General features: G+C 38.3%; 1 protein-coding gene across 1 annotated transcript; it reads right to left on the bottom strand.

Moving 5' to 3' along the window:
* Positions 1-27,602, bottom strand: LOC129886755 (protein VASCULAR ASSOCIATED DEATH 1, chloroplastic). Its single transcript, XM_055961590.1, has 18 exons — positions 27,221-27,602; positions 26,968-27,027; positions 25,921-25,971; positions 25,666-25,731; positions 24,544-24,639; positions 24,336-24,434; positions 21,634-21,728; positions 21,377-21,561; positions 20,567-20,607; positions 20,358-20,445; positions 20,138-20,224; positions 19,999-20,053; positions 14,919-14,985; positions 6,786-6,885; positions 2,427-2,488; positions 2,298-2,340; positions 1,915-2,192; positions 1-486 (listed from the first exon to the last, which is right to left on the bottom strand). Exons 1-18 carry the CDS (start codon positions 27,413-27,415, stop codon positions 235-237), a joined length of 1,920 nt encoding a protein of 639 aa, XP_055817565.1. The 5' UTR covers positions 27,416-27,602; the 3' UTR covers positions 1-234.
* Between the last annotated feature and the right edge of the window lie 242 nt (positions 27,603-27,844).

The raw sequence follows: 27,844 nt of genomic DNA, 5'->3' as shown, positions 1-27,844 counted from the left end.
TTCTCAACAGAAGACTATTCAATTCAAGATATAAAAGCTCTTAGGACGGTTGTATTTGTTACATATTTACAATTATTTTACTACTTATGAAGATACTGCAATCATGTAGTAATTCAAAATGTACATGAATGTCCAAAATACAAAAATCAGAAGAAATGTACAACATGCAAACCTTCACCCCAAAAAACAAAAAAAAACACAAAAGAAGCAGTAGCATCTACGTACACAGCTCGTTTATCCTTTCTGCAGCTTCCGTAGGTGCTCAAACTCTTCCAGTTTTGTCTTTAGAAGTGTATGTTCCTGCTGCATTTTGTCAAGCAGTGTTTCAACCATAAGCATCTCATCTTTTAGATGATTAATCTTTTTATCCAGAAAACTTAGTGTATCAAAAGCCGTCTCTCCAAGTCGATACATGCTACTTGCAGAATCCCCTTGAGATATCACGTGGACATGCTGTGGTCTACCTAATAACACGAGTATGCTCATCTGCAACAAAGTTTGATGAGACAAAAAGATTAATCAGCAAACTTATCTTTGATCATCTTGACTGCATAATCAAGGGGTCAATTCATTGCAGATCCATCATACGTATCAGATTAAGAAAACAGAAGTAAAAAATCAATGTAACAGAGATACAAAGTAACAAACAAATTAGAGCAGTGACCAAAATTGACGTAGTGAAACAAAAGCCAGACTGGGCTGAAGCTCTGACACTAGTTTTAGACCTATTTTCCGGAAGGCATAATGAAAAGGGAAGTAGTGTCACTGTGGATCAGATGATCAAAGGAAATGCACATAAACACAACGCAACCAAGCATGTTCCACAGATATCAAAACAAGGTGGAAAAGGGCAGCATCTACTACATTTATAGAAGATGGCCAGAGCAAATATACTAGGATATCACCCTGGTCATTCCCTTCTAAGTGTGCCCTTAACCTACTTTTAAAAACTTGAGTTGTTACACTCCTGTAACATTCAGCTAATTACACTCCATTTCCTCGTCTCAATTTATTGACCAAGTTTCTACCTTCATTTGTCAAAACAATGATTTTGATCTAGTCCCACAAAGTGGGGTCTGGGGAGGATAGAGTGTTCGTAGACCTTACCCCTACCTCAGAGGTAGAGATGTTTCTGATAGACCCTCGGCTCAGGGAAAAACAGTCCAAAGATATCCAGAAAAAGAAGTAACGAAAGTGCAAATAACATTTCAATAAACGCTACTTTATTTTATTTTATTTTTTAATGATGTTGGTGTCAGAGCTAGCTGGCGCGCACCTCAACTATTCCACCAAGTACGTGTTACCTCCAACCATCATAGATACCAAGAAAATCTATCCCCCAATGCTTAGGCAAATGTGGAAAATCAGTGTTTTTGGCCTCTGTTAGAATTTGAACCCGAGATCTCATTGTCCTCATCCCCACTTCATTGACCACTAGGTCATACTTGGGTCGCCAGAAAAATGCTACTTTATATTATTTCAAAAATCAATTTGATCTCTCTTCCATTTTACACTTCCTCAGAATTCAAATTATTTTAACTCCTTTACAAGACCAATACAATTATCCATTCAAACCTTGAAAGTCAACCCCTATTAATTAAAATGGTAAGGACGGAGTGTCTGCATTGCTATCTTAAACATTGAAAGATGAATTCCACAGAGCCAAGACTAGTTACAGAGAGTATCTGATGCTAAACAGAAAAGCAAGAAAAAGAATGAGACCAAAAATAAGCTTACAGTGTCTGGTTATTTTTAACAGTAACAAAAATTAACAGGAAAATGCATGAAAACCAACAACTGCATACCATAGAAGTTCACTTTCCCTGCTCATAAACATCATAAGAGGAACAATCTGTGGTAACAATTTCGTTAAAACATAGTTCTCAAATAGAGCGAGCAAATTGAGAAACATACCTGCATTAAAATCAGGATCACAGCAATGGTGATCACTATAAGAATGGAAACTTGGCTCTGAGATTTCAAAGATGATGAACACTTGAGCATGAAATCTCTACACAAGGAAGTTAGGGACACAGTACTGCTACAGCTACCCAGCCGGGAATTTGCAGCTTGCTGGCTGAGCAGCGGTATTTGTGACCTGACTTCATTACTTGTCTCATCTAAGTTTTCCACATGTTCAGAACTTTCTTTCGGCTGAGCAATTGTTACCACATTAGCAGCTTGACCATCCGCTGACAGAATAATTTAATCAGATATATGAGCTTGGAACCAAAGAATGTATAGCCCAACATATAGATAGCCAAAGGTGTGATACAAGAGGTTTCCAGAAGCACTACCTTTTTCCTTCTCTAACTTCTTTTGCTTCAACAGTTCATGCGCCTGAAATAAAAACCCACGTCAAACTTTTAATCAGCTTTAAAGACCCTGCAAACTGAAATAGAAATTGTAGAGGAAGAGGAATATACAAGGGAAATCCATGTGGCATACACGTCTCGACATTCATCAACTGTAGACTGCACTATCTTCCCTGCAGATATTCCCAAGCAATTAGCAGTGACACAAAAGTTCTCGTGAGGAGAACATCATAAGTTACCTTTACTCTGTAACCGCTTAAGCAGCCAAACTAACAAGGATACTCAGCCTAGCTACCCATGATATGTGCAAAATACAATGGCTACCCCCTCTACCCCCTCATTTTCTCGCTCCCGTCACAATTTTTAACTCTTCATTGGGGTTGCGAAATGAGAAGTCGGGGCTTAAATTTCAAGGAATGCCAAAGATCAGAGACTGACACTCGTCCATTAGGCATGAAGACTTTTCAGTTGTTGAATATCAATGAAGTGTCTTATCCAGAAGTGGTCGGGCCCTTCCCCGGACCCTGCGCATAGCGGGAGCTTAGTGCACCGGGCTGCCCTTTTTGTCTTATCCAGAAGTGGTCACAGAAAAGATTCAGTAATCAATATCATTGTGTCAACTGGAGAGAAAATCTCCCACATACAGTATGCAGACGATATGCTTATATTATGTGGGCACTGAGGAGTTTCGCAATTGAAGTAAATTAGGGATGATCCTACTACTTTTTGAAATGGTTTCTGGTCTTGAAATAAATCTGGAAAAGAGCTCTCTGTTCATAGTAAATGGGGCACAAAACCTGCCTAGATTAGGAAATGTTTTGGGTCGTCAGATTGGCGAGCTACCAACAGCATATCTTGAAATGCCATTGGGGGCTAGGTATAAGGAGAAACATGTATGGAAAGAGATTGAGAGAGATGTGAAAGGAGACTTGCTATGTGGAAAAGACAATATTTATATCTTGGGTGTAGAGTGGTGCTTATCAATAGTGTTTTGGATTCTCTACTTGCATGTCTTATGTCCTTATTTCCTTTACCTATCAGTGTGAGAAACCAATTGGATAGAGTTGGGAGCAGTTTTTAGTGGGGTGGTAATAAAGATAAAGAGGATCTATTCATTTGGTGAAGTGGGACAATGTGATTCTTGAAAGAGGGGACTCGGCATCAGAAACTTGAAGGTCCATAACAATAGTTTATTGATGAAATGACTATGGAGAAATGGAAAAGAAAATGAGAGCTAGTGGAGAAGGGTCGTATCTGATAAATATGGAGAACAAAGCATCTGGTTCACTGGTCCTATTAAATTATTCTCATGGTTTAGGCCTTTGGAAGCATATATCTAGCTTATGGTCTGCTTTTGTTTTAAACACAAAGATCAAGGTTGGCAATGGCAGATACACTAGATTTTGGCAAGACACTTGAATAGGACACGCCCCTTAATGACTCAGTATCAAGTATCAAGATATAGACAGGTTTGTTCAAATGCAGGTAGTTTAGCACATACACTGGGTGATAAGAAGATTGAAAAATAGTCTGATGGAACACAACTAAGGCTGTAGGGAAGAAAGAGAACCAGCAAATAGCTGTATCCTGCTTCAGGGTCTTACAAATCAATATCAGAAATAAAGAAATTTCCCATGCTTAGGCTATCAAAGTTTTTCATATTAACATATAACAACTGTCTAACCCCTATTTCTGTTTTCTTTTGTTTGAGAATGCTGTATTTTGTTGTTATTGTTGTTGTTGTTGTTGGGGAGGGGGAGGGGGTTAGGCGTTAACCCCTACACGGATATTAGCATCCAATACATACAGGAAGGGGGTTATAAGACCTTACCTCCACAAAATCTACATGGTGATTGGTCATTCCCAACCATTTTCATCGGTGCTTACCTTGCTTGTGGTATATGTTATGCAAATCGTTATGAAAAGGTTGGATTCATTAAGAATGAACTTCTTTTGGGAGGGGAACAGTGAGAAGAATAAAATACATCTAGTCTATTGGAAGTCTTGTCTAACCAGCAAGAAGAATGAAAGTGCTGCAAATAAGAATCCGAAGATCCATAATCAGAGTTTAATGATGAAGTGGATATGGAACTTCAACTCAGATGACCAGCCATTATGGAAGAAGGTAATCAGGGAGAAACATGGTTTGGATGGAAGATGGACTACCAAAGTGAGCAATAGTCCTTATGGAGTCTGTCTCTGGAAATCCATAAAGAACTTGTGGCCCAAATTGCTAACAAAAACCAAGTTCAGCATTGGTAATGGAAGAAAAGTAGATCTATGGAATGATAAATGGATAGAGAAAGGCCCCCTAAAGCAGCTCTATCCATACATATACTCCCTCAATCAACAACAAAACTCAAGTAGTGAAATGGTTTGGGGTGGAACTTGAGTTACAGAGAGCTTTAAATGATTGGATTATTGATATTAGCAAGCTTTTTCGGAACTTTAGAACATTCAAAAGAGCACCAACTGAGCCAGATTGCTTGATATGGTTAAGGAATAAGCAAAAACAAATTTTCAGTCAAAGCAGCATACAGGGTATTCACAACCTCTAACAATCAGAGTGGGTCTTGGCCTTGGAAGATGATCTGGAAGGTTAAGATCCGCCACAAAGTTGCATGCTTCTCTTGGTTTCTAGCTAGAGAAGTTGTACTCACAAGATAAACTCAAGGGGAGAAGTTTAAATCTTTGCTCAAGGTGTTTTCTCTGTCGTAAGGAAGCAGAGATAACCTCTCATCTCTTTCTTCACTACAGCTGGACTGACCAGTTGTGGAAGATTGTCATTAACTTGAGGGGCATTAGCTGGACTATGCCGGGATGAATATCTGAGGTGCTGAAATGCTGGAACAGTGATACCAATCCTTCCAATCAGAAGGAGATAGAAAATTGTCCCAGCTTGCATTTGGTGGACTGTGTGGGGAGAAAGAAACCATGTTTGTTTTGAAGACAAAGCCATTAGTATACAGAAACTAAAGATGAAATGTTTAGGGCTTTTCTTTTTTTGGAGTAAACATAGCTTAATGGAAGAAATGCAAGGCAAGGCTGCGTACAATAGACCCTTGTGGTCAGGCCCTTCCCCGGACCCCGCGCATAGCGGGAGCTTTAGTGCACCGGGCTGCCCCTTTAGATTTCTTATGAGAAGATTAAGGACTAGGAGCTCTTCTTTTTTTTCCTCATCTGGATGTAATAATGGGGGACTACACACCCTTTGTGTAGTTTGTCATTAATTATTAATAGACAAAAATGTTACCTGTTCAAAAACAAAATCGTGATGCTACTTAAGTGTTATTCAATTGAGATGCTCCCAAGTTGTGAGAGAATTCCTCTCCCTTATAAGATAAACTCTTGGAAATTACTTACTAAAATAGTAATATCAAACACAACCAAGGCTCAGTTAAAGGAAGAGCACTAGCAAATGGTTATATACATTTGCTCAACATTTCACGGTCAAAATCAGAACGACCAAACAAATAAAATCTGAAAGGATAAGCCCTATGTACCATCTATGGAAAATCATTTTGACTAATCTATCAACATAAGTGTACTAAGAAGATGAAATCATTTGACTAATCTATCAAGCATTGACAAGCAGGCAATATGTCTTGTTTATCCAGCTTCATCAAATTTGACTATGACAGAATTCAAAGTGAAAGGGAACCACACTTTGTGCTTCTAGAAAACAAAGAACCAATTCCCAATATCAAGTTACATAATACGCCTACTAAAGCACAGGTTAATACAAGCCGACCAAAAGAAGTGAATCATAGATTACCAGGTCCTAGACACATCTTCCTAGAGATGAAGAGCCCAGGATATGGTAAAAACGTCTTTTGGGATCGGAATGGTCTCTGAAATAATTTGAAATGTGCGACAATCAAGTTTTTCTTTCCAATTAATACATTGACACAATACAATGTCTCGCACTCGTAGGTGTCCCTTGAGCTCAGTTGCTTTTAGTTTAATATTGTATTGATACCAGTAGATCTTGATTTCTACTTCTTCTCTCTTTATTGATTTATATAATCGTCATCCTCTCGTGCTCCAACCAAAATTTTCTTATGAGCCAAATAATAAATCAATAAAGAGATATAAGAAGCCACTTGAATAAATGAGGCCTATAAGCATATAGAAGCATTTGATTAATTTATCACCAAAAGCTCAGGTTTTTTGAAGATGAGGAGAAAGCAAGATGTTTTCATGAAACTAACAACTTATTAAGGAGTTGGAGAAAAGCCCTACATAGGAGGAGGGGGGGAAATAATAAAAGCATGATGCCCAAGCCCAGAACTCAGTGCCTCTTAACATTGCAGCAAGATTTGATCACACTTTCTTTTTCTTTTGAAAACTACAGAAGTAAAACTTTAAAAAGGTATATCAGGAATAAAATATCACACCTGCTATTTCTTTTGGAAACTACAGAACTAAAAATTAAAGAAGGTATATGAGGAATAAAAAAAGGATGTGCACCTCTAAATATAGTTTTCTTTGTAAATGCCACATTTATATACACCTTCAAACTGCAGCCTCCTTCAGGTCCATCCCCATCCCTTTCTACATCCCAAAAAGCCTAATGTAAAAGACAGAGATTATGAGCAACAAAAGAATAAATAAGAAAATTTCAACATAATCAACAACGATAAGCCCCCTCTCCCCAACACACACACACACACCTTCCTATAACAAAAAGAATCCTAAAGCATAAATATATTCAAAATAATTGTGGTCAAAAGAAGACATTGTTTGACGGTATGAAGTTACTAGAAAATATAATGGGCAGACAGAACACTGGGGATTACAGTTAGAGCAGGCATCAGAATAGGCTTAGATGTGAAACACACACCAATAACAACTATAGACACAATAATGTTATCAAGTACAAAAGCTCAGCGGAAAAGTATCTGCTCTTCTTCACTCAGAGATATTTTCTTCCCGTGGTTATATGCTTAATTTTATATTCATATCAAACATCATATCAGAATCGGTAATTTGGTAAAAATAGTTGGTTATTCAGTTAGATCTCTTTTTGATAAGATTCAGTTAGATTTTCAATGAACTGACAAACTACAGTTCTGTCCCAGCCCCCAGGGATATTTTCTTTTTGATGAAAGTCGTTAATAATCTGACTGTCCCAGGGATATCTCCCCTCTAAAAAATCTCGCATGACAATCTAGTTACTTGACTCGACCTGCCACTTATAGTTTTTCATTTATGACTTTAGATAAAATTGAAGAATAAAGCAATGTACAGGCATACTAATTATGAGACAATACTCCCAACCCTTTTTTTAATCTCAATACAAAAAGGAACTAACGAGTACCCAACTCTCATCCTGCAGCACGGTACAACACCAACTGCCGTAGAGAACAAGTAGACATGGCCATTTATGTAGCCAATGACAGTTACAAGGGACAAGGGATCACTTGGGAGATGCTAAGACAACAATATCATGCCGTTGACGAGATGCTAATACAACAATATCATGCCGTTGACATCCCCGAGGACCCCAATTATTGGTCTATGTTTACGGGTCTTCAACAATCCAGAAGAAACCATCTGGCGCCACTGTGGCACTTTGACACGTGCCTGCATCAGACAGTGCCACCAAGGATTAGGATAATATTTGTCGGGAATTTCCCATATGCCAGGCATGCCTATGTCAACATGCTCACTTTGACGCCAAGTGACAAGGTCTTGACACTTATGCCACATACGTCTTGCAACGCCTGCGCCACACATACTGACATGCGCAACTTACGAATACCCAACTCTCATCCTGCAGCACAGTAAAACACCAACTGCCTTAGCGAACAAGCAGACATGGCCATTATGTAGCCAATGAAAATTACAAGGGACAAGGAAACACTTGGGAGATGCTAATACATTATTATCATGCCGTTGACATTCCCGAGGACCCCAACTGTTGGTCTATGTTTACGGGTCTTCAACAATCCAGTAGAAACCATCTGGTGCCTCTGTGGCACTTTGACACATGCCTGCATTCAGCTGTGTCACCAAGGACTAGGATAATATTTGCTTGGAACTGTCCATATGCCAGGCATTCCTATGGCCAATATGCTCACTTTGGGGCCAAGTGAGAAGGCATTGACACTTACGCCACACACATGTCTTGCTACACCTGCCCCGCACATGCTGACATGCGCATGCCTTGCACTTGACTTGGTGCCAGCATTGCCTTCTTTTGCTTGATAATATCCCCGAGGCTGTCTTTCCATCCACAGGCACCTTGGTGCAGCCGCACTGCCCAAGTGTCAGCAAATGCACTTAGCCCAAGACAACACTCACATTGCGCACTCATGCAATTGCTTCCAAATCCAACCAAGTCAAATGTCAAGTGGCAATGTGACACTCTTGCACAGCCTATTCCATGTTTGAGGCTCACGTCTAGGGGCCTAGCTCTTACCTTGGTTCTTTAAATTTTAAACTATAGCTCTGTAGCTAACCCTGTTTTTGGGATAAATTACGCACTTAGCCCAAGACAACACTCACATTGCGCACTCATGCAATTGCTTCCAAATCCAACCAAGTCAAATGTCAAGTGGCAATGTGACACTCTTGCACAGCCTATTCCATGTTTGAGGCTCACATCTAGGGGCCTAGCTCTTACCTTGGTTCTTTAAATTTTAAACTATAGCTCTGTAGCTAACCCTGTTTTGGGGATAAATTACCCTTCTGGGTCACTTAAAGATGAAAACCCTTTCAATAATTTATCAAGAATAGTTGCATTGGGGTCTTAGCAAAACAGAATGGTGTGGACAACCAATAACCATCACTCTTGTCACCTCCTCACATTCCATCTTTTCCCTTCCCCGAGAAAAGGGCAGCCCGGTGCATTAAAGCTCCCGCTATGCGCAAGGTCCGGTGAAGAGAACAGCAACAACTCAATCTCCCCTTCCCACCAACAAATCAACATCCAAACATGCCTCCAAAAAAAACGATATCCATCTTTTGACCCTCCAAGGTATGAGAGTCCTATATGGAAACTGGAAGGTGCCAAATTACAAAAGCAAAAGCCAGTGGGCTTTTGAAGCCAAAAATATATATTTATATATTGTTAGCCTCTATTACAAAAAAGCTATACTGGTACCATGGAGCTAACAAAGTCCAAAAACTGTCCATGCTATTAACAGGAGTAAGAAAATTCCAGCTAAACAAAAAAACTAAGCATCTAGCTTGCAGGGCTTGCGTTGGAATTGAGATCCTATCGAAACACCTACAGTTTCTTTCATTCCACACAACCCAAAAGATGACTGCAGGAATCATTTCCCAGACCTTCTTGATGGTTTTGTCAACTGCCCAAAAAATCCAGCAAGTGTAAGCTTCCTTGATGGTCTGAGGGAGGTTCCGGGATAGTCCAAAAATAGATAGGAAGAAATTCCAGATTTCAGAAGTAAGAGGGCAGTGAAGAAGTAAGTGATTGACAATCTCTAGGCTTTGATGGCACAAATAACATCTGTTAACTAGAGCAATTTTCCTTTTACAAAGGTTGTCTTGAGTTAAAATTGCTTCCCTGAGAGCTTCCAGGTAAAGCAAGAAACTTTGAGGGGCATTTTGGCTCTCCAGATATGTTTCAAGGGACTTTCCTCAAGCACACCACTTTGAGAACACACAACATTGTAACCTTCTTTGACTGTGAACTTCCCCTACTTTGAGCTTCCCCTAAGAGATTATCTGGTTCCTAACCTGTGAATGTAGAAGTCTCCAAAGTGGCTAGGAGAGTTATCAGATCAATGATCACCCCGTCATTTAGGTTTCTTTCTAGTAAAGGTCTCCATATGTTGTCCTTCTCTATTTTGAGCCACAGATGAATCCTGGTTGCTGGCAATAAAGAACAAGCCAGATAAGAGTCCTTAAGTGTTTCGTTTCCAATCCGCCTATATCTCCAGAATTTCACATTCAAACCATTGCCAACTTTAAAGGATATTCTCCAAAATAGGGCTTGATGGAAGCTGTTGATATGTTTCCTGGGCCCAACACCATGAGGATTTGTGCTATCCTTTGGACTCCAGTGATTCTAAGCTCCAAATTTGGCAATAATGATCTTTTTATAGTAACTTGCATCTGGTTGTCCATACCTACACAGCCATTTCATTAGCAAGCTTTGATTATGTCGTTTAAGATTTACGATGTCAAGTCCTCCAGCAAATTTTGGTTGGGGACAATGGGCATGTGCGAGTCTCACTGTTGCTTTCCCATAAAAATCTCCTCCTTAAACAGTTCAGTTGTTTTAAGACGGAGGCTGCCATAGAATATAATGACATAGTGTAGACAAGGATGCTATCAAGCACACATTCCAGATTCCAGTGGATTTGAATTTTGCACCCAACGGCAGCCCAAGGTATGTAGTGGGTAAGGGACCAATTCTGCAGCTCAGAGCTTATGCTAATATCTCCAAATTCTGAACCTCATTGATGGGATAGCTAGTGCTCTTGAGCATGTTAATGTGCAGGCATGTTAAAGCTTCATAAAGGAGTAGAATGAGGTTAAGATTTATGACTTGAGATCTCTCAGCATCACAGGATATCTGTGTATCAGATGCATATAGCTGATTGAGTCAACTGCCCACCTGAAAATCTTTTATCCACTGAAGCTCCTTTGCTTTACTTAGCATCTGCGTGAGACTTTCCATTGCCAAAATGAAAAGGAAAGGGGAGAGAGGAAGTGATTGATAGCCCCCATCAGATATGCTTCAATGATGCTCCATTGTCATGGACTCATTTTCAACTGCAGCACACAATTTTGTCTGTGCGGCGACCAAAGCTCCCCATAGCTTAGGTCCAGCCTATCTCTTTTCCCAGGTTCCTTAGTACGATCCTTGTACCTGTGGGGAGGTTTCGCCTCCAAGGCTCACCTCATAGTGCCGCCCGTCAAATGTCTAGCTATGCTTTGACATGCATTCGACTCTTGTTGCGCATCCTTGTAGGTTGGATCCCATCCTACGGACATGCTTGTCCCTTTCCTGGAGCTGAGCATCGCCACCACGTGCACCGTCCTATCCTCAGGCTTGACAGTCGCCTCGTGCATGCGCACTTGGCCTCTGTTTCCCCCGAGTAGGGAAACTTCCAATCCTTGGCCTTAGTCATGTGCACGTTCCATACCGTGCCTTCATTTGTATAAGGGCATGGCCCAACATAGCCCACGCATCATGCATTCAAGTCCCACATTGCAGCGTCGCCCCACGACTGCACGCCTAGGCCAACGGACCCTTGCTCGCTTGGTTGAACCCTTGCCAAGCTCACAAGTTAGCTCACAGGCTAAACCCTTGGGTGCAACCCAAGTCCTTGTCAAACATCTTTGGAACTCTTAGGACATGTCATGCAACATCTCATATGGTTGTTACCTCTTGCCACGCCTCTTTGCCCCAATGTCCTATTTCAGCCCCTCCTTCAGCACATACCGCCTGCATGGTTGATATGTGTGCGGCCTGCTTGGCGCGCACTTGACTTGCCAATGTACACGCCCATATTTCTAGGGCGATACATCCGTGCCTCTTAAAGAAAGGCCAAGTGAATCCGTCGGGCCATGGTTCCTTATAAGGAGCACAAGATTTTAGTGTTGCCAAAAATTTTGCCACTTCAAAAGGTATCTCCAGAGCCTTACTACTCTTTGTTGCTGATAAAGAGGTCAGGTTCTCGAAAGTTGTAATTGGTCTCCATTGCTCCTTTTTTTTATGAAAAGGGAAACCTGCAGCCGCTACCCTTTAGATGCATACAAGGTAAAACCCCGACTCTTATAAAATAGTTCGCAAACCACATAAAAGAGGTAATCCACACTAGACAAGCTCGGTGCAACGAGCTCGACCCAGAAGGCAAACTCCTTACTTTCGCTGACAAGGGGTTTCGAACTTTAGACCTCCAACATGGAAGTCCCAAACTCAAACCACTGGGCCACCCCGAAAGGTCCATTGCTCCTTCTCTGTATAGTGCCTACTAATAATTCAAGATTTCCCCCTTTATTTGATCCTTGTCCTCCATGAGTTCTATCCCCACCAAGATTTTGTCAATGTTTTTGTACCTTGTTTGGGAGTTTGCAATTCTCTGAAAGTACTTGGTATTTTTGTTCCCTTTTTTGAGCCAGGAGCACTTTTTTGCTTCCAAGATATCTCTTTTGTTGGAGCTCTAGTTTCAAATTGAAAGCTTTCTACTTGTCCTTTGTTGTTTGTGCTCTCTGATCAGCTATTTGATCCAATAGCTTCAGTTCATCAAGGGCCTGCCAGCATGCTTACACTTCTCTATTCCATGCTGAAATGTCCCTCTTGAGGGATCTAATCTTCTGAATAAAAAATAAAATCCGGAGAACCAAGAAAAGAATAGGATTGCCACCATTCCTTAACCATATCATTAAATCCTTCATACTTGAACCACATGATTTCGAACTTAAAGAAAGAAGGATTAGGTACCCAGTCACCACATTCCAGGACAATAGGTTTGGCGTTAAGTTTTATACAGTATTTTCACATCCATAAATTTGATATAGTTTTTTCAAGAATTAACAGTAGTAAATTTAACAGGCTGCTAGCAGCTATTGTGAGCTTGAAAGTCATTGCAAGGAGATTGGAATTCTAATGTTTGTGGAGATGAAACTGGTATGTAAGGGGAATAATAAACCAGCAATGTTAATGTCATATGATTTCAAGCAGGATAAGTTAAGAACATGATAACCCCAAGGCAGTAACTCCAAGTAAAATAAATTTACCAACACATTCAAAATGTTTACCCACTAAATTGATAGTGGCATTGGACTAATAACACTAGTTGGTTTCCACTTTTTAGCAATCCTACCCTAAGATGGATTTTTTTTCAATAAATGGGTAAGAGTGGATTATTTATTCGGGCAGATAAAAGAAGATTTTTGAAGTACCATGCAACCTCTTTTGGACCTAGCCCTGTATCTATTGTACTTGGTGTAAAGATATGACAGTTGGGCCTAACTCAACCCCAAAAGCTAGCTCAAAAGGAGAGGATTGCTCAAGTACATATAAGCAGACCGTCAGTACATTCCCCAACCAATGTGGGACTTTAACCCATTCTAACCCCCCTTCACGCCCAAGCCCAACTGAAGCGTGGACCGGGGATGAACCTGACTCTGATTCCATGTAAAGATATGGCACCTGGGCCTAACTCAACCCCAAAATCTAGCGCAAGAGGGGAGGATTGTCCAAATCCATATAAGCGGCCACCAGTCCATTTCCCAACCAATGTGGGACTTTTACCCACTCTAACACTTGATATGAAGGGAAATGTACTCCTCAAAATAATATTTACCTCAAGAACATGTTTTCATGTTTTTGGCTAATGAATAAAAAATATTTTCTTTTTGAAAGACTTGAGTATTGAAGTTCTTTTTTCTTGGTTTATGACTAATGGTTGGAAGAGTCAAAATAGTTGTGAAGGAAAATGTTTTCCACTCATGAGGGACATAAGTTAATTTTTCCCCTTTTGACAAAAAAGTTCTTCCTTAGGAAAATGTTACGGAGAGATACTTAGAAAATGAAATTTCAAGAAATGCAAGAGGGCAAGGGACAGAGCATATGAAGATAGGAGTGAATGAGAGAGAAGGGACGTAATATGTGTGTGTATATAACTGTAGTATCCAGGCCAGCTTGTGCACACCTCGACTAATTCCACGGGATGCCTACTATCTCCTCCCGGCACAAGTAACGGGCAACTTTGTCCACAAGGCTTGGAGGCTACCTAGTAGAGTAGTATGACTTGGGTCGTAATAAGGAAACTAAGGACAGCACTACGCATCTAGTATATAGTGTAGAACCATCTAGTCCTTATATATATATATATATATATATATATATAGAGAGAGAGAGAGAGAGTGTGCTTCCCTTCCATACATAAAGCGGCTTAAATTCGTTTGAGTAGTTTAGAAGCTTGTGATCAAGTAGCAGGTAACACTTAAATACAATTATTAGATCTTTATAATACTACCGCTAAATCAATATATCACAAATAAGGTTGAATGTAGTCCAAAGGAAACAAAGCAAAATCGAAGGAACATACGTTATAAAACGCAAAATTACAGGAAAAAGTCGCCAAGGTGAGATGAGGGGAGAGAGAATGGGAAAAGGCAAAAAGGCCCAAATCTAGTGGGCCCTTGAAAAAGAATTAGATTGAGCACTGAAGACCATCAAACATTCACACAGGTTTATTCCACCAAATCTAGCCCCAAATATCCCAGACAAATGAGCCCTTGGGCTTGTGTGCAATGGAGCGACTGATGATAACAGAAGTGTAGCAATGATTGTTTGCGAACATGATAGCAATGTGTGAAGGAAAAACGGTGGCATAGTTTTTGAAACTGAAAAAAAAAAAAGTGGCATAGTTTCCTAAGGTCCTTTCTTTGTTTTCACAGTCAACGTCTACCTTTTAAGTTTCCACCTATGAGGTATTTATTTCCTTGTTACCAATATCTGTCAATCAGTCATCATCTAGCATGAGTTGGAAACCACCCTAACAATAAGAGACAAGTGCAGTTTTGTAACAAATACTAATCAAGAACCAGAAGTAGATAACCGCAGGGAGTTCTATTTCTAACGAGAAATCAGACCCTTATGAAAAGTAAAACTCATACCTCCACTTGAAAATAGTCTGCAAAAGGAACATCACTGACTTCTTGTGATGACTCAATCACCAGGTGACTGAAATCAAAGTAACATGTTAAAATAACAACATAACATATCAATAGCAAATCAACACACTAAAACCTGTGCATTTCTAAATGATAGAGAAAAGTGAAGAGCACCTAAAAGATCAAACTGTCTAGACATATGCAGGCATGGGACATCTCTTCAGGAAAAAAATCGATCAATTATGTGTCTAAAGAATCTACCAACTTATAACAAAAAAGATTTGCTTATTACATTAGTGAAGTGAAACAGATCTTTCTTCTCTCTTGAAGCCATGCATGTAGGAGGGGGATTTAGGAGGAGGATAGAGGTCTGGATACAAGCCATTGCCTTAAAAGATTCATCTTTTTATGGACCAAACAACGGCATTGTTCTGAACCTAGTTAGTTAATTATTCAAGCTACGCGGCTGTTTTATTTGACGGTTACTTGATTCATTAGAATATCCTAGTGAATTTTTTAAAAAAATAAATGAATTTCAATCAACTGCTTATACCAAAAAAAGAAAAGAATCAATCAGCTATGCCTCAATCCAAACAAATTGGTATCAGTCCTCCAGATTTATTCTACTCGATTCAGGTCCATTTCATTCCAATGCCAAATAATTCGTCTTTTCAGCCAAATTAGAGGTTCTCTAAACAGGAAAAACAACACAACACGAATCCAGGTGATTTTTAAAAATTAAAAAAAAAAAAAAGCAAAAGAGCAACCATCACTTAAGTAACACAATGTTTGTGTTTGGTCTTCCCCTGGAACTTGTAGAGGCGAAAGAACGGAATCCTCAGATGGAAACCAGACAACGAGAGGAGTGCAATTAAAGAAGAATAGTTTTGAAAAGAAGTAAGATAAGGTGAGAAAAAATATTGGAAAACACGTAAGAAGCTCCAAGCTTGGGAGAAGAAACTGTGATGAGCATAGAAGCAGTATCAAAAAGAAGTTGGTTTACCCTTCTATTATCTGAATAGGGGTTGGCGAAGGCCATTTAGGAAGAGGCCAAAAATGCTCCTTCACTGATCTATAGGTCATCAAGAAGGAAAATACCCTGATCATGAGAACACTATTAAAAATAAACTGTGAAGTTGATGAAGCTCCATAGCCCTTCATTTTTTGGTTTTTTATTGGGGAGGGTTGAGAGCAAAGGCGGACCCGAAAGTATGAGAAAGAAGAAAGGCTTTCTACCTTGCTCAGTAAATCCCATGGATCATTACATAGCTAGTTGAGTAAGCAAAAACATACAGCTTGAAGAACATCTCGATGAAAATTTGACACAGTACGCAAACAAGTTAACAAATTGATCATTGCTTTGAAATATAATACAAAGTGAGTCCACATAGAAGCATGTGAATCACATTTGGCCCTCAAAAGTATTTTTACAAAGACTCCACGTGAAGCCACAATTAAGTGATTTTTGTTCATATTATTCACACTTGCAGGATTTAATTATCAGCAGCATAAGCTTCCACATATATAATTCTATTTATGGCCCTATTATCAAAGGTCACTCCATGCCACAAGAGGAATCTGGAAGAACAGGATCCGGTTAGCCTTAGGAGCATTGAATCCTTGGCCTTGAAAAATGACTGATAAGGTGCTCCACCATAATAAGAGTGAGGATGCTTCTCTGAAGGCCTTTTAAAAAAAACAAAAGGATGCTGCTCTGGAGGCTATAGTCAAAGATCAAACTATTGATGGGTTACATAAGCTAAGATAAGTTCCTCATTCAGATAATAGGACCAGAGCAATTGCAATCATCTACTCCTTTCTTCTATCAATTACTTTATCATCCACCATATCTCTATATACAAAGTTCCTGACTATATTTATAGCTTCCTATGAGGACCTATATTTTTGGGATAAAGTAACAAATTTCATCTAAGAAAGGGAAATAATGTCCAAAAAGGAAAGAATGTGCTGTGTACAAGAAGTAACCAAAAATAGAGAACCTCACAAAAAGATCTAATTTTCTATGTGTGACAACCAAGCTTCCTATGAGAACTTAATATACCGGAGAAGCTGCGTAAAGCACATGCCCATTTCACCATAAATGTAGTCACAAACCAATACGAGAACGTATTCTCATCCTATATCTTCACTCCTTTGAGATACGACTTTGAATCGGATTTGATCTCCTCCATTCTTCTGTTTAAATGTATAGTTCCATCAATACTCGAGGTTTCCTACTCTCTTACTTTATTTTTGTGCGTACACAATACATACTTCCGTTTTACTGTCTTTCCATTCAGAATTAGCAAATTGGAACTTTCCATAGCTTTTCATTGTTCTTCTTTATATTTTCAATCTTTTAACATTGTGGATTTTTCTGTACATACAATATTTTGGCAATTATTGATAGTCACAAAGAACCCGAGCAGAGATTTTATAGTAAAAAAATTAAGTTTTTCTAGGTAGAGTTTGGGTAATACTAGTTCTTAGAGTTGGTTTTTAAAATCTGGAAGTTCTACATCTGTAAAGAACATTGCATGAGTCCATTAGTGTTGGCTATTACAGAAATTTTCAGATAAATTCTACTTCCTTCTTATTGTGTGATGCTGGCCTTCCCCTATAACTAGATAGGCTTTATGTAAAAAATGAAAAGCTCACCTACGTAAGTGCGAAGGGAACCTATGTAGAGGAGTCTATGACGAAATAGACCTTAGACCTAACTCAACCTCAAAAGTTAGCTCATGGAAGAGGATTGTCTAAGAACATATAAGGAGACCACAACCCACTAGGACTAAACAACTGAAGTTTGGATAACACAATACAGGGACACAACCACAGGAATCGATGGGTTTGGCTCTGATACCGCATGAAGAAATAAACCTTGAGCTTAACTCAACTCTCTAACAGCTAGCTCATGAGAGGAAGAGTGTCCCCGGACCATATAAGGAGATCACAATCCATTCATCAACCAATTTGGGACTTAACAGAGTCCCTATACACAAAATCTATCAGCACAATCATTTCTAGTTGCAGAACTTTCCTCTCCTTCTCTTCAAATGCCTCTTGTTCCTTTCCCTTATAAGAGTCTAACAAAACTACCAGCTTCCAATCAGCGTCGTGAGAAATTCTCAGATATGTTAGCAAATCCAAGGAATTTTAAGTATCAGATTCTACAACATTAAGACAGATATGTATAAGGAGGCCTTTGGCATCCTCTTCATCTTTTTTGCACATGTAGCACTCGTTTATACGTAGTTTGATGCATAAGATCCAACGTACATAAAGTTTCTTTATTTAATTTTATCATCACTTAACCCAAAAACATTGAAACCTCTCTTCTTCAGAACCTCTTTTTACGAAACATCTCTTTTTATCAGTAACTTAGAGCTAAAAAGCTAGTACATGCTTTTGTCCATAAATCACTACTCCATTCATCTATTTCTTTCTCTCATCGCTTAACTTAGAGCTCAAACAATATTCTCTTTCAACTTCTTTCTACCAATTAATAGCACTTTTAGGCTGCAACTTAGAGAATAATAAGTTGTGTGTTTTGTCCATACATCATTAACTCCTCACTATTACCATGTAAGATATAAAAAGCTAGGTCGCCAAACCTAATGCTTGCCCAACCACCCATCAAACTGAAATATGGACATAAAAACACCAAGTCAGAGATCTTATCCAGACTCTGTTTCTGCCCAGAGATAGCCAGGTATTCTAACAAGAACTGATGCTAGATATTAGACCACTGTTACCGTGTGATTGCCTAATAATTTCTGAATTAGCATGATTGTTTGAAAGATGACAGAGTCTCTATTAACATGGTTGTTCGAAAGATGACAGAGTTGCTACTGGGACACAAATGCCACCCAAATTACTAACATACTGTTTCGCGATTCGCTTAATTTTTTGTTCCAATATTATTCCCGGGTGTCTCTTTTTTTTTTGATGACAAGGAAAACCCGCAGCCGCTACCCTTTTGGGTGCGCACAGGGTAAAACACCCACTCTTATGCAATAGCTCGCAAACCACACAGGAGAGGTAACCCGCACTACGCAAGCCTGTTGCAACGAGTTCGACCCAGAAGGCAAGCCCCTTGCTTCCACTAGCAAGGGGATTCGAACTTGAGACCTCCAACATGGAAGTCCCAAGCCCAAACCACTGGGCCACTCTGAGTGTCTTAATTATATATTAGCTGTGAGAAAACATTAGTAATAATGTAGTTTACATATGCATTTATGTGACAAACATCCTAAGTTACCAAAAAGGAAAAGGGGAAGGTTTTGTTAAGTATATGGATGATAGGCCTTTTTTTAGCAGTTAACATATTATTATAAACAAAGTACTACACCAAAGGTGTACTTCGGTAATAATTACAAGAAGTAGTCATATGAGCAAAACCTACCACCTAAGCCTCATAAATAACTAGGAATGTCCTCCGCCTCTTGAGGATATTCATGAATACACCAAAAGTAGTATATGGATGATAGATCTTAAAAGAAGCATATGCTTTGCGAGGTGTTATCTTTTCATAGAGATAAATAGACTATTGATATTGATAATACAAGGTACATATAAAAGTAGAGAATCCCATATTCATAGCACACTGAATGTTTAGCTAGACAACTTCGCACAAACCGAAGCCTGTCGACTAATTAAATTACAGTTGGCTCAAGCCCCTTTGACTTTTGGAGAAACTCAAACGTAACCACAAAATGATATTATGCATAGAACTCTATCATGTATCAGACACACTGGCGCATGGAGCAGCACAGAGAATAACAGCATCGAGAAAGAACTTTTTTTGAAAACTGGTAATTTGTATTCCTCAGCATTAAGGATATGCTCAAGACCTCCAAAAAGTTATCAACAAAGAGTTATAACCACAGCTAATTACAAAGAGCCTAAAAAATCTACCAATCGAGAAAGAACTTAAAGTGCCAGTATCAGTAGGAAAACAGACCAGTGAGTTACAGTAGCACCATAGTAGAAGTTAGGACAGATCAGTAGGAAAACAGACCAGTGAGTTACAGTAGCACCATAGTAGAAGTTAGGACAGATCTCCTGGACAAAAAAAGATTACCTATTTCTGTAACAACGATACTTTTGAACCTCGTGGCAGCCACCAAGTTTTGCACCTAATAAAACCTTACATTAGTCATAAATAAATAACTCTTAAATCCATTTGAGAGAGTCCATGTCATATAGAGGCGTAGTCACACCTAAATAGATTTTAATAGGATGCTGAAACGACAAATTGCGAGTGTGCCCAAATTCTTCATGCGGATGCCACTGTGTACACTTAAAATCTGAAAAACAGGACCGCAAAGGTGAGAAACTGCATAATTACTCATCAGTTCATTGTGATCCATTGCTTCTAAATCTAACTAACATAATGTGTTGAAATATATCCCCTTCAGCAAAATCCATGAATGATGTCACCTTTATCACCACATTTTCTACGGAATGACTCCTGAAAATCAAGACCGGCATCTGAAATGAAGAGTTCAAAGAACTTCTCAACCTTAACCTGCACCACACAGACTAGGTTGAACTCACAGTCTAATTGTAGTCATTACATGGCCATCACACAGAAAACTAGGGATTCAGAACAAATGAAAGATTTTGGGGAAAAGATAAAGTTATATCACCGGAAATTTTGCCTCTGCAACAAGTGTAAAGCATTCAGGGACTGCATGAAGGAAAAAAAAAGAAGAACCAAAGTTAAGCTAAATTTATTAACTGAAAACAAAGAAACAGTTGCTTTAAGCCTTTATACGCTTTAGGACCTAATGGATACAAGAACCAAAAAGAATATTGTTTCTGGTTGAAGGTAAGCATTAACCTGTACTGAACTCTAAGAATAGACACCCACCCCTGAAGAAAATACCAGACAGCATCTGTCTAGTACTAAGGAAGTGAACCTGCTCATAAGCCCTGGTAAATGTCTCTTCATTCTCAAAAAGAAAAAAAAAGGCCTAGCAAAACACTCTCACATTGTGATGAGCATGTCTGGTACCATTTTAGCAAACAGAGGCACAGAAATAGGATTACAAAACCAGACCAAAGAGAGGGCACTATATTATCAAGGAAAAGGAAAAGGCAGCACCCTCCACTTGAAGGTTCTAAATGAACAGAGTAGCTTAAAACCTTTTCATTGCTCCTATCCTTTTCCTTGCACATTTGAGAAAGTGGCCTCAGATTTAGCTTTATGCATTGCATTTTAGCTTTAATTCTGTTTCATGTTTTAGACTAGTCTCACTGCACTTCTTTTTGTTCATGAAGAAGTAAAGCGGAAGGGCAAGGCAACATGAGCACATACTTTTGTCAGAGCAGAGAGCAGATAATTTCAACATGTCAGTCATTTATGAATAAGCATTGCAGTTATATTCATTAATTGAATGGAAAAAGCCATCAAACAAAATTGGAAAATAACAAAGCCCAAAGGACATTTGACTGACCCCTAGGTGCATCTGAATCCTCCTGCTTCAAACCAGAGGACTTTCCAGATGATGAACAATCAGTTTTTTGAACAATAACCGCTTCTTCCTCCACCTTGTCCTGCACTCCTGAAGGGTTTGATACAATTTCAAACTGACCATTGACTAATGGCTTTGAGTCTTCCTGTACCATATTGTCCTCATTCCTGGTCACACGTATAAACAGAATGAAATAACTCCAGAAAAGGGCAATTGATTCCTAACTTGACTCTAGATACCTTTCTAGGCATTCGACCCCTTCCCTAGCCTGCTTGAAACTATCTGCTCCTTCTACTATTCCACTATCTAGGATGTTTAGATTAGATTTTGGTTCCTGACATCAAAGCAAAGTTCAAAACAGTTAGCACTGCAATGAGAAGACTCAGAAAAGCACCATAGGCAAGAAAATATTTTCATTCGATTGAAGCAGATATTCCTCAGAAGATGAATATAAGGAAAACCCTCAAAATTCTCTTTGCAAAATAAAAGAGCAATGAATAGAAGAAACCAGGAAGTAAAATGTCAAGTTCAGAGAACTTCTGCAGAGCCATTATGGTAAGCAGGGGCGGAGCTATATGGGAGTGAGGGGGTTCACCCGAACCCCCTCAATCGAAAAATTACGTTGTATATAGAAGGTTAAATTTGAATATTATGGATATATACCCTTTAATGAACCCCCTTAGTACAATTGAAAAGAATGGCTCAGCGGTCAAGGGGGTTCAATTCATAGCTAAGGTCGGAGTTCGATTCTCGCTCAAGTCTTTATTTTTAAGTTTTTAAAAGTTTCTCACTCCCTTTTCTATTTAATGTGCATTTTGGGCTTTGGATATGTTGTTGGGCTTGAGCCTTTCTCACTCTCAAATGAGTAATTGTGGCTGAGTAGACAAAAAGTAGTTAGCCCATTTGTGTATATTTGTTATTTACTTAATTGTTTTTTATTTTTCTTAAGTTTAAATATTGTATTTAAAATATTTTGTATATTTTTTTATGTAATAGGAATGAAAAATATTCCTATTCTCTCTTTTTTCATGCTCACATACTAATTTAAAGCCCTAGCTAGATTTCTATAATTTCTAACTGATTTTCAATATTAACACTCTTTTCAACCAAAAGAAAAGAAATAACACACTATGCATATCTCGTTTTGTTAAATTTTATATATTATTTATCGAGTTACATAGTGAGTTCTTTTCAACTATATTTTTATCATTCTACATATTAATATATTGATGTTGTTCAACATCTTTTGTTATTATTACTATTATTATTGAGTACTAAAAATATATTATTTTTAAAAAAGTGTAAATATTGAATTATTAATATCATAATATTTTTTATTTTCTTTATTAATTTCAACAAAATATATTATGATATTAATAATTCAATACTTACACTTTTTTAAGAAACTTATCTTTTGGGGGTATTATTTAAAAGAAAAAATAGAAAGTTTAAAATAAAGTAGGACAGTGCAAAGTGAAAGTTAAAAAAAATACGATATTTTTTAAAAAAGGCTCGACGATGTAGAGAAAAATGGGAAGAAATGTTAAAAGGACAAAGAAGGTGGGTTAAAATTTAGCAGACGTCAGATTTAATTTTCCTTTGCTTATTTCCTTTCTTTATATGTTGAACCCCCTAAATTAAAATCCTGCATCTGCCACTGATAGTAAGGAAACACTCTTAAGAGAGATGACGCCAATGCTCTCACAAACAACTTTAAAATATGCCAGTGATGCAGCAACATGGCACATGACCCAAATATCTAAGACTAACCACGCAACTTAGCCAGGAATCAGCAACATTGCAACGAGTAAGCCATATGTCTTCACATCATACTCCTAATTATATGTGCTTGGTTGCGAACTAAGGGGGACAACTATTCTTAGTACCATAACAACATCGTTGGCAAAGAAGGGTACGGCTGAATTCCATCCATTTTACTATCAGGTGTTCCCACACAAAAAATCAAGTCATAGATAAGATTTTCAAGAAAAAGCACCCCTTCAAGGAACTGCTTAAATTCTGGTTGCATATCATGTTTCATTTCCCTAGAGAAGAAAATCTTTAAAGCCACTTTCAAAGTCTAAATCCTTACATAGGTAGCTAATAGAGATTCAACTTGGAATATTCAATTCAATATCCTTGCACTGCTACAGCTAGGATTTTCAATTTTCGGATTGAAGAAACGACAATCAGAATCCAATCCAAATAAGCTCGGATTGAATTTTTTAAGTTCAGTTTTGGATTAATCAGATAGGATATTTCAGATTTTCGGTTTTGACTTTTGAGCCTAAAGGCAGGCCATAACAATTAACAACCGCAATTCACCTAATACTTTGCTCATTAGAATGTATAATGTTCTACCATTAACAAGGATTGAGGTTACTCTGCAGCCCATGCCATGTGGGACTTAATACAATAATGTCTAGGGGCGTTGGGTAATAATCTATTGGACCTTTGGAAATTGGACTTATTAGTATTTGGCACATATGATATGGGTAGGGATGAATATAAGGTATAAAAAAATTTGGGATCCGCAAATCCGTAGTACTAATTCCAACATCCAATCCGAAATCCAATTCATAATCCAAATATCCAAAAAAAATTGGATTGTGGTTTGGATTTTGGGTTGGCCCAAACTATGCCCACCCCAAGCTGCAGCATCTTTCTTTTCGAATTTATATGCCTAAAAAAGTTATATTCTTCGGACTTTTCTCCAGAGTTGAAAGTAACAAGTACCATTACAAGGTTTTAAGTAACTGGCAAATAAATCAATGTCGGGCTACACAAGGAATAACTGACATGACGATTATTGAGTAACCAAAAGAGTGCAAACAGAGTATTCATAAGTTGCCAGCACTACGCAAAATGACAGGGGGGTGCTTCATATTGCAACATGACTATGCATTTTATAAATGGGCAAGCTATGTGAGTTACAACACACCGGATCTGCAGACTCTTTATCCGCACCATTGTGTTGTAGCCAACCATCATCAATAAGCTTAAAAGCTTCATCTCGGGAAAGGAAAGATGTAAAAAAGTACTGCATTAACAGAAGGCATGTCAAGACTTTACCACGTTAGTAGTAATCTGAAAGGACGAGAAACAGGCATATAGCATGGTAATATAGCATCACAGATCCAGGACATCACCTTCTTTCCTCCGGCTACTATTTCTATTGCCGTCGGGAATATGGCCGCAGCTTTAGCTCTTCGTACTGCCGTGATCTCATGAAAAGGAATTATTCTCTGTCAGATGAACATGATAATTTAGTTTGCATCAAGGTAAAAATAAAACAGAAAGAGAAACAACAGGACATGAGGTAACATCATGGGTCATGCGGTATAAATTCTTGGTAAATGTCCAATGGAGCTTGTTAGTCAGTCTTAGAGCTTAAAACCCACGGCTTTATGAAGAAAACAGACAAATAAATCCTTTACAAACATTCAGTAGGACCTCATGATGGTGTACCCTTCTATTGCCAACAATGGCAGGAACGATTTTATGCATCAATTCCAAAAGATTTCAACAGCACGCATGCAGGGAGGCAACAAAAAAGTAGGAAATTGATATATATTTATGGAGCCCATTATGAAGAACAAATAAAGGGGAAAGTACAAAGGAAGATATAAGCAAGAGAGAGTCCCTTGTGTTCAAATATCCATCACCTTCAGTTAACGAGACTTTCTTAAAGCAAACTGCTTAGAGAGAATACTAATACAACATCCCACTATGAGCATTTTTGATATCTCTCTTTCCAGATGACCTCCCACTAACACATGAGATGATATCATAGCGGCCCTTGCCTAAATCCTCCTTTATATCCTGTTATATCAGCCCAAACATGTGAACCAAACCTTTTTTAGTGTTACTTGGAATCTTCACTTCTTTGAAGCACCCGTTTCAAATGGCTAGAATCCAATCGTCATATCCAATTCTAAATTACAGATCCTTCTTGTTCTTTCAACCTTGAATCACGAAGAGGCTTTCATTTGAAATTCGATCAAGAAAGGCATCAAGAACAGATCCAAAAAGATATAAATATGCATTTTCCTTCTCACACTGGCATGCAATCTCTTTCCCGACCTCGTGATGTCTAATATATTTTGTGTTAATATTTAATAGCAATTCCAAAATAGTTGCATAAAGGAAACTGATAAATCTCAGCTATATTTGTGGACAAAGACGATGAACGCCTTATTAGCAGTGAAACCCTACCTCAATCAACAATAGGCTTTATAAAGATCAAACTATAAAAAACCGAAACAACAAACCTTTGTCTCAAAGCCAAAGAGGTTGGAATAGAAGCAAATACTATGGCCAAAGAGGTACATATGACCCTGCAACAACAGTACAACATTAACCAACTCACAACAGCATGTAAACCATATTAGAAAGAAAGAAAAAGATATGTTACATATAAGAAATAAGATGAGGGTGGTTCAAGAAGCAATAAGTTCAACTATAAATGCATGCACCATTTTTCCTAATGTGTATGGGATATAAAATATCATACAGTTAAAAGTTACCTGAAGTAGAAAACTCTCTTGCAGCGCACAATTAAAATCTTGAACCAGGACCTGTGAAGAATTTATAAGGGAGATCAGACACAACTGTATGGGATTGAGGCGTGGTGGTTGTATCAGAACATAAACATAAAATATCTGTTAGCATGTAGATCTGAAAGCTTATTCAGTCACATGAAAAAAAAATCCAGAAGTATATTCTTTATACAGATGAGACAGAGATTACATCAGACACGCTCAATCAACCACTTTGACAAGTGAAGAGATGTATTCTAGAAAAGTCCTAAATATCACTTATGAAACATGCACATGAAGATTAGATGCACAACAAATCAACTTGATGAATGACACATATGGGGTGCACATAAAAGTATAACTTGGACACATGAAGGCTAAGTACTTTTTTGAGTAAACAGTTCAAGATAACTTTTTTCGCAATATGCACTAGGACACATTCGCCTAAGTGAACAGCCTAGTATTTTCTTAAGCATGTAGAACATCTCAAACAGAAAAATATCCTGTTTATGCCTCAACCCCGAATAAGTTCGGACCAGTCATATGAATCTTTTGCATCCATTCTGTTCTAGAGGTCTGATCATACTTATTCTAATCCTACATCAATATACACTGGCCATCAACCTAGCACAGCCCTCCTTTGTTCCAAATTCAGACCAAATATGCTAGCAATAACCGAAGACGTTTATATTCCATAACCACCAAAAAATGAATCCGTGAATCTGGATTCTAGACCGTTACTTTTTTTTTCTTACAGGAGTATGCCCCAAACAAGAATTGGTAATTAGAAATAATGATACTTCTAAAGACATTAAAAATACCAAGTAAAAAGGGATAAATGTATCCCTCAGGGAATCACACTACAGACTACATAACCATAAAGTAAACTTCGACAATTTGATGTCCAGGAGATTCATAGAGAAACGAATTTAAAGAAACGATTTGAGAATCCTCAAATTTACAAGCACATTGTAGTTTTGTTAGGAAATAAACCAGTTTTAGAAATTAAGCATATAAGGAGAGAATTTCACTCACTTCATCAGGTGGTAAACGAAAAAGTTGTCGATACTCTTCACTCTTCATAGCTAGCTGATTCTGTCACAACAAAGAAATTGTTTAAACATAGTCATCAATAGTAGAAAACTCTTAATAATTAAAAGAGTTCTTGTTTGCATGCAACAAAACCAGAGAAGAAATTTTCTTTGAAGCATAAAATTGAGTTATTTTCATAATTCGGACTTCAAATGCAATGTCAAGTAGAATATCAATTTAACAAATTTTCAGTAACCTGAGCATCAGACAATCGAGAAGGGCTACGGGTGGAAGGAGAGGGAAGATCAAGGGAAGAGCGGCGATCGGGAGCAGCATCAGTATCAGAGCCGGTATCGAGGCCACGCCGGGAAGTAGAAGCTGATAGATGCATATGCTGAGACGGCGGAGGCGACGGCGACATGTTTTTCTCCGGAACGACGACGGCAGCCATGGTGGTGGACTGGTGGTGGTGGTGGTGAAATTAATTAATAAGGCAACCGAAGAGTCAAAAGAAAGTGTAAACGTTGTCGGTTACATACATCAACGTTCCAGCGCGCCGTCGTTTTGTTGGGACGTAACTTCACCGGACTTTAAGATAAGGATTTCAGTTTATTTTTGATGTGCCTATTTTTGACTTTTTTGCGACTACGAGACTAACTAATGGTCAGCACTGTTATTAGAGTTCGGTATAATTAAAGTATATCATTAACATAACAAATGCACTTAATAATGTATTATAGGAATTTTTTTAAAAAAAAAAAAGTAGTTTATGATTGGTATAACAAAAAGCACCTAGAAAAGCATATATTAAGAATTATTGAGTAAAGAACGATATGTTTATTTATATAGTACATACGGATTTGTTTGATTTTGATAATAA

Source organism: Solanum dulcamara, chromosome 4, assembly GCF_947179165.1.
Source record: "Solanum dulcamara chromosome 4, daSolDulc1.2, whole genome shotgun sequence".
NCBI classification, from domain to species: Eukaryota; Viridiplantae; Streptophyta; class Magnoliopsida; order Solanales; family Solanaceae; genus Solanum; species Solanum dulcamara.
This window is presented reverse-complemented; position numbering and strand designations above follow the sequence as displayed.

Bases quoted from the DNA above. Each gene is read 5' to 3' on its own strand.
- LOC129886755 (XM_055961590.1), bottom strand. From the start codon at position 27,415: ATGGCTGCCGTCGTCGTTCCGGAGAAAAACATGTCGCCGTCGCCTCCG. The intron at 25,972-26,967 runs GTGAGTGAAATT...AATTCTTCACAG, and splicing joins TTCGTTTACCACCTGATGAA to GTCCTGGTTCAAGATTTTAA. The intron at 21,729-24,335 runs GTGTGTTGTAAC...CTTTGATGTCAG, and splicing joins ATAAAGAGTCTGCAGATCCG to GAACCAAAATCTAATCTAAA.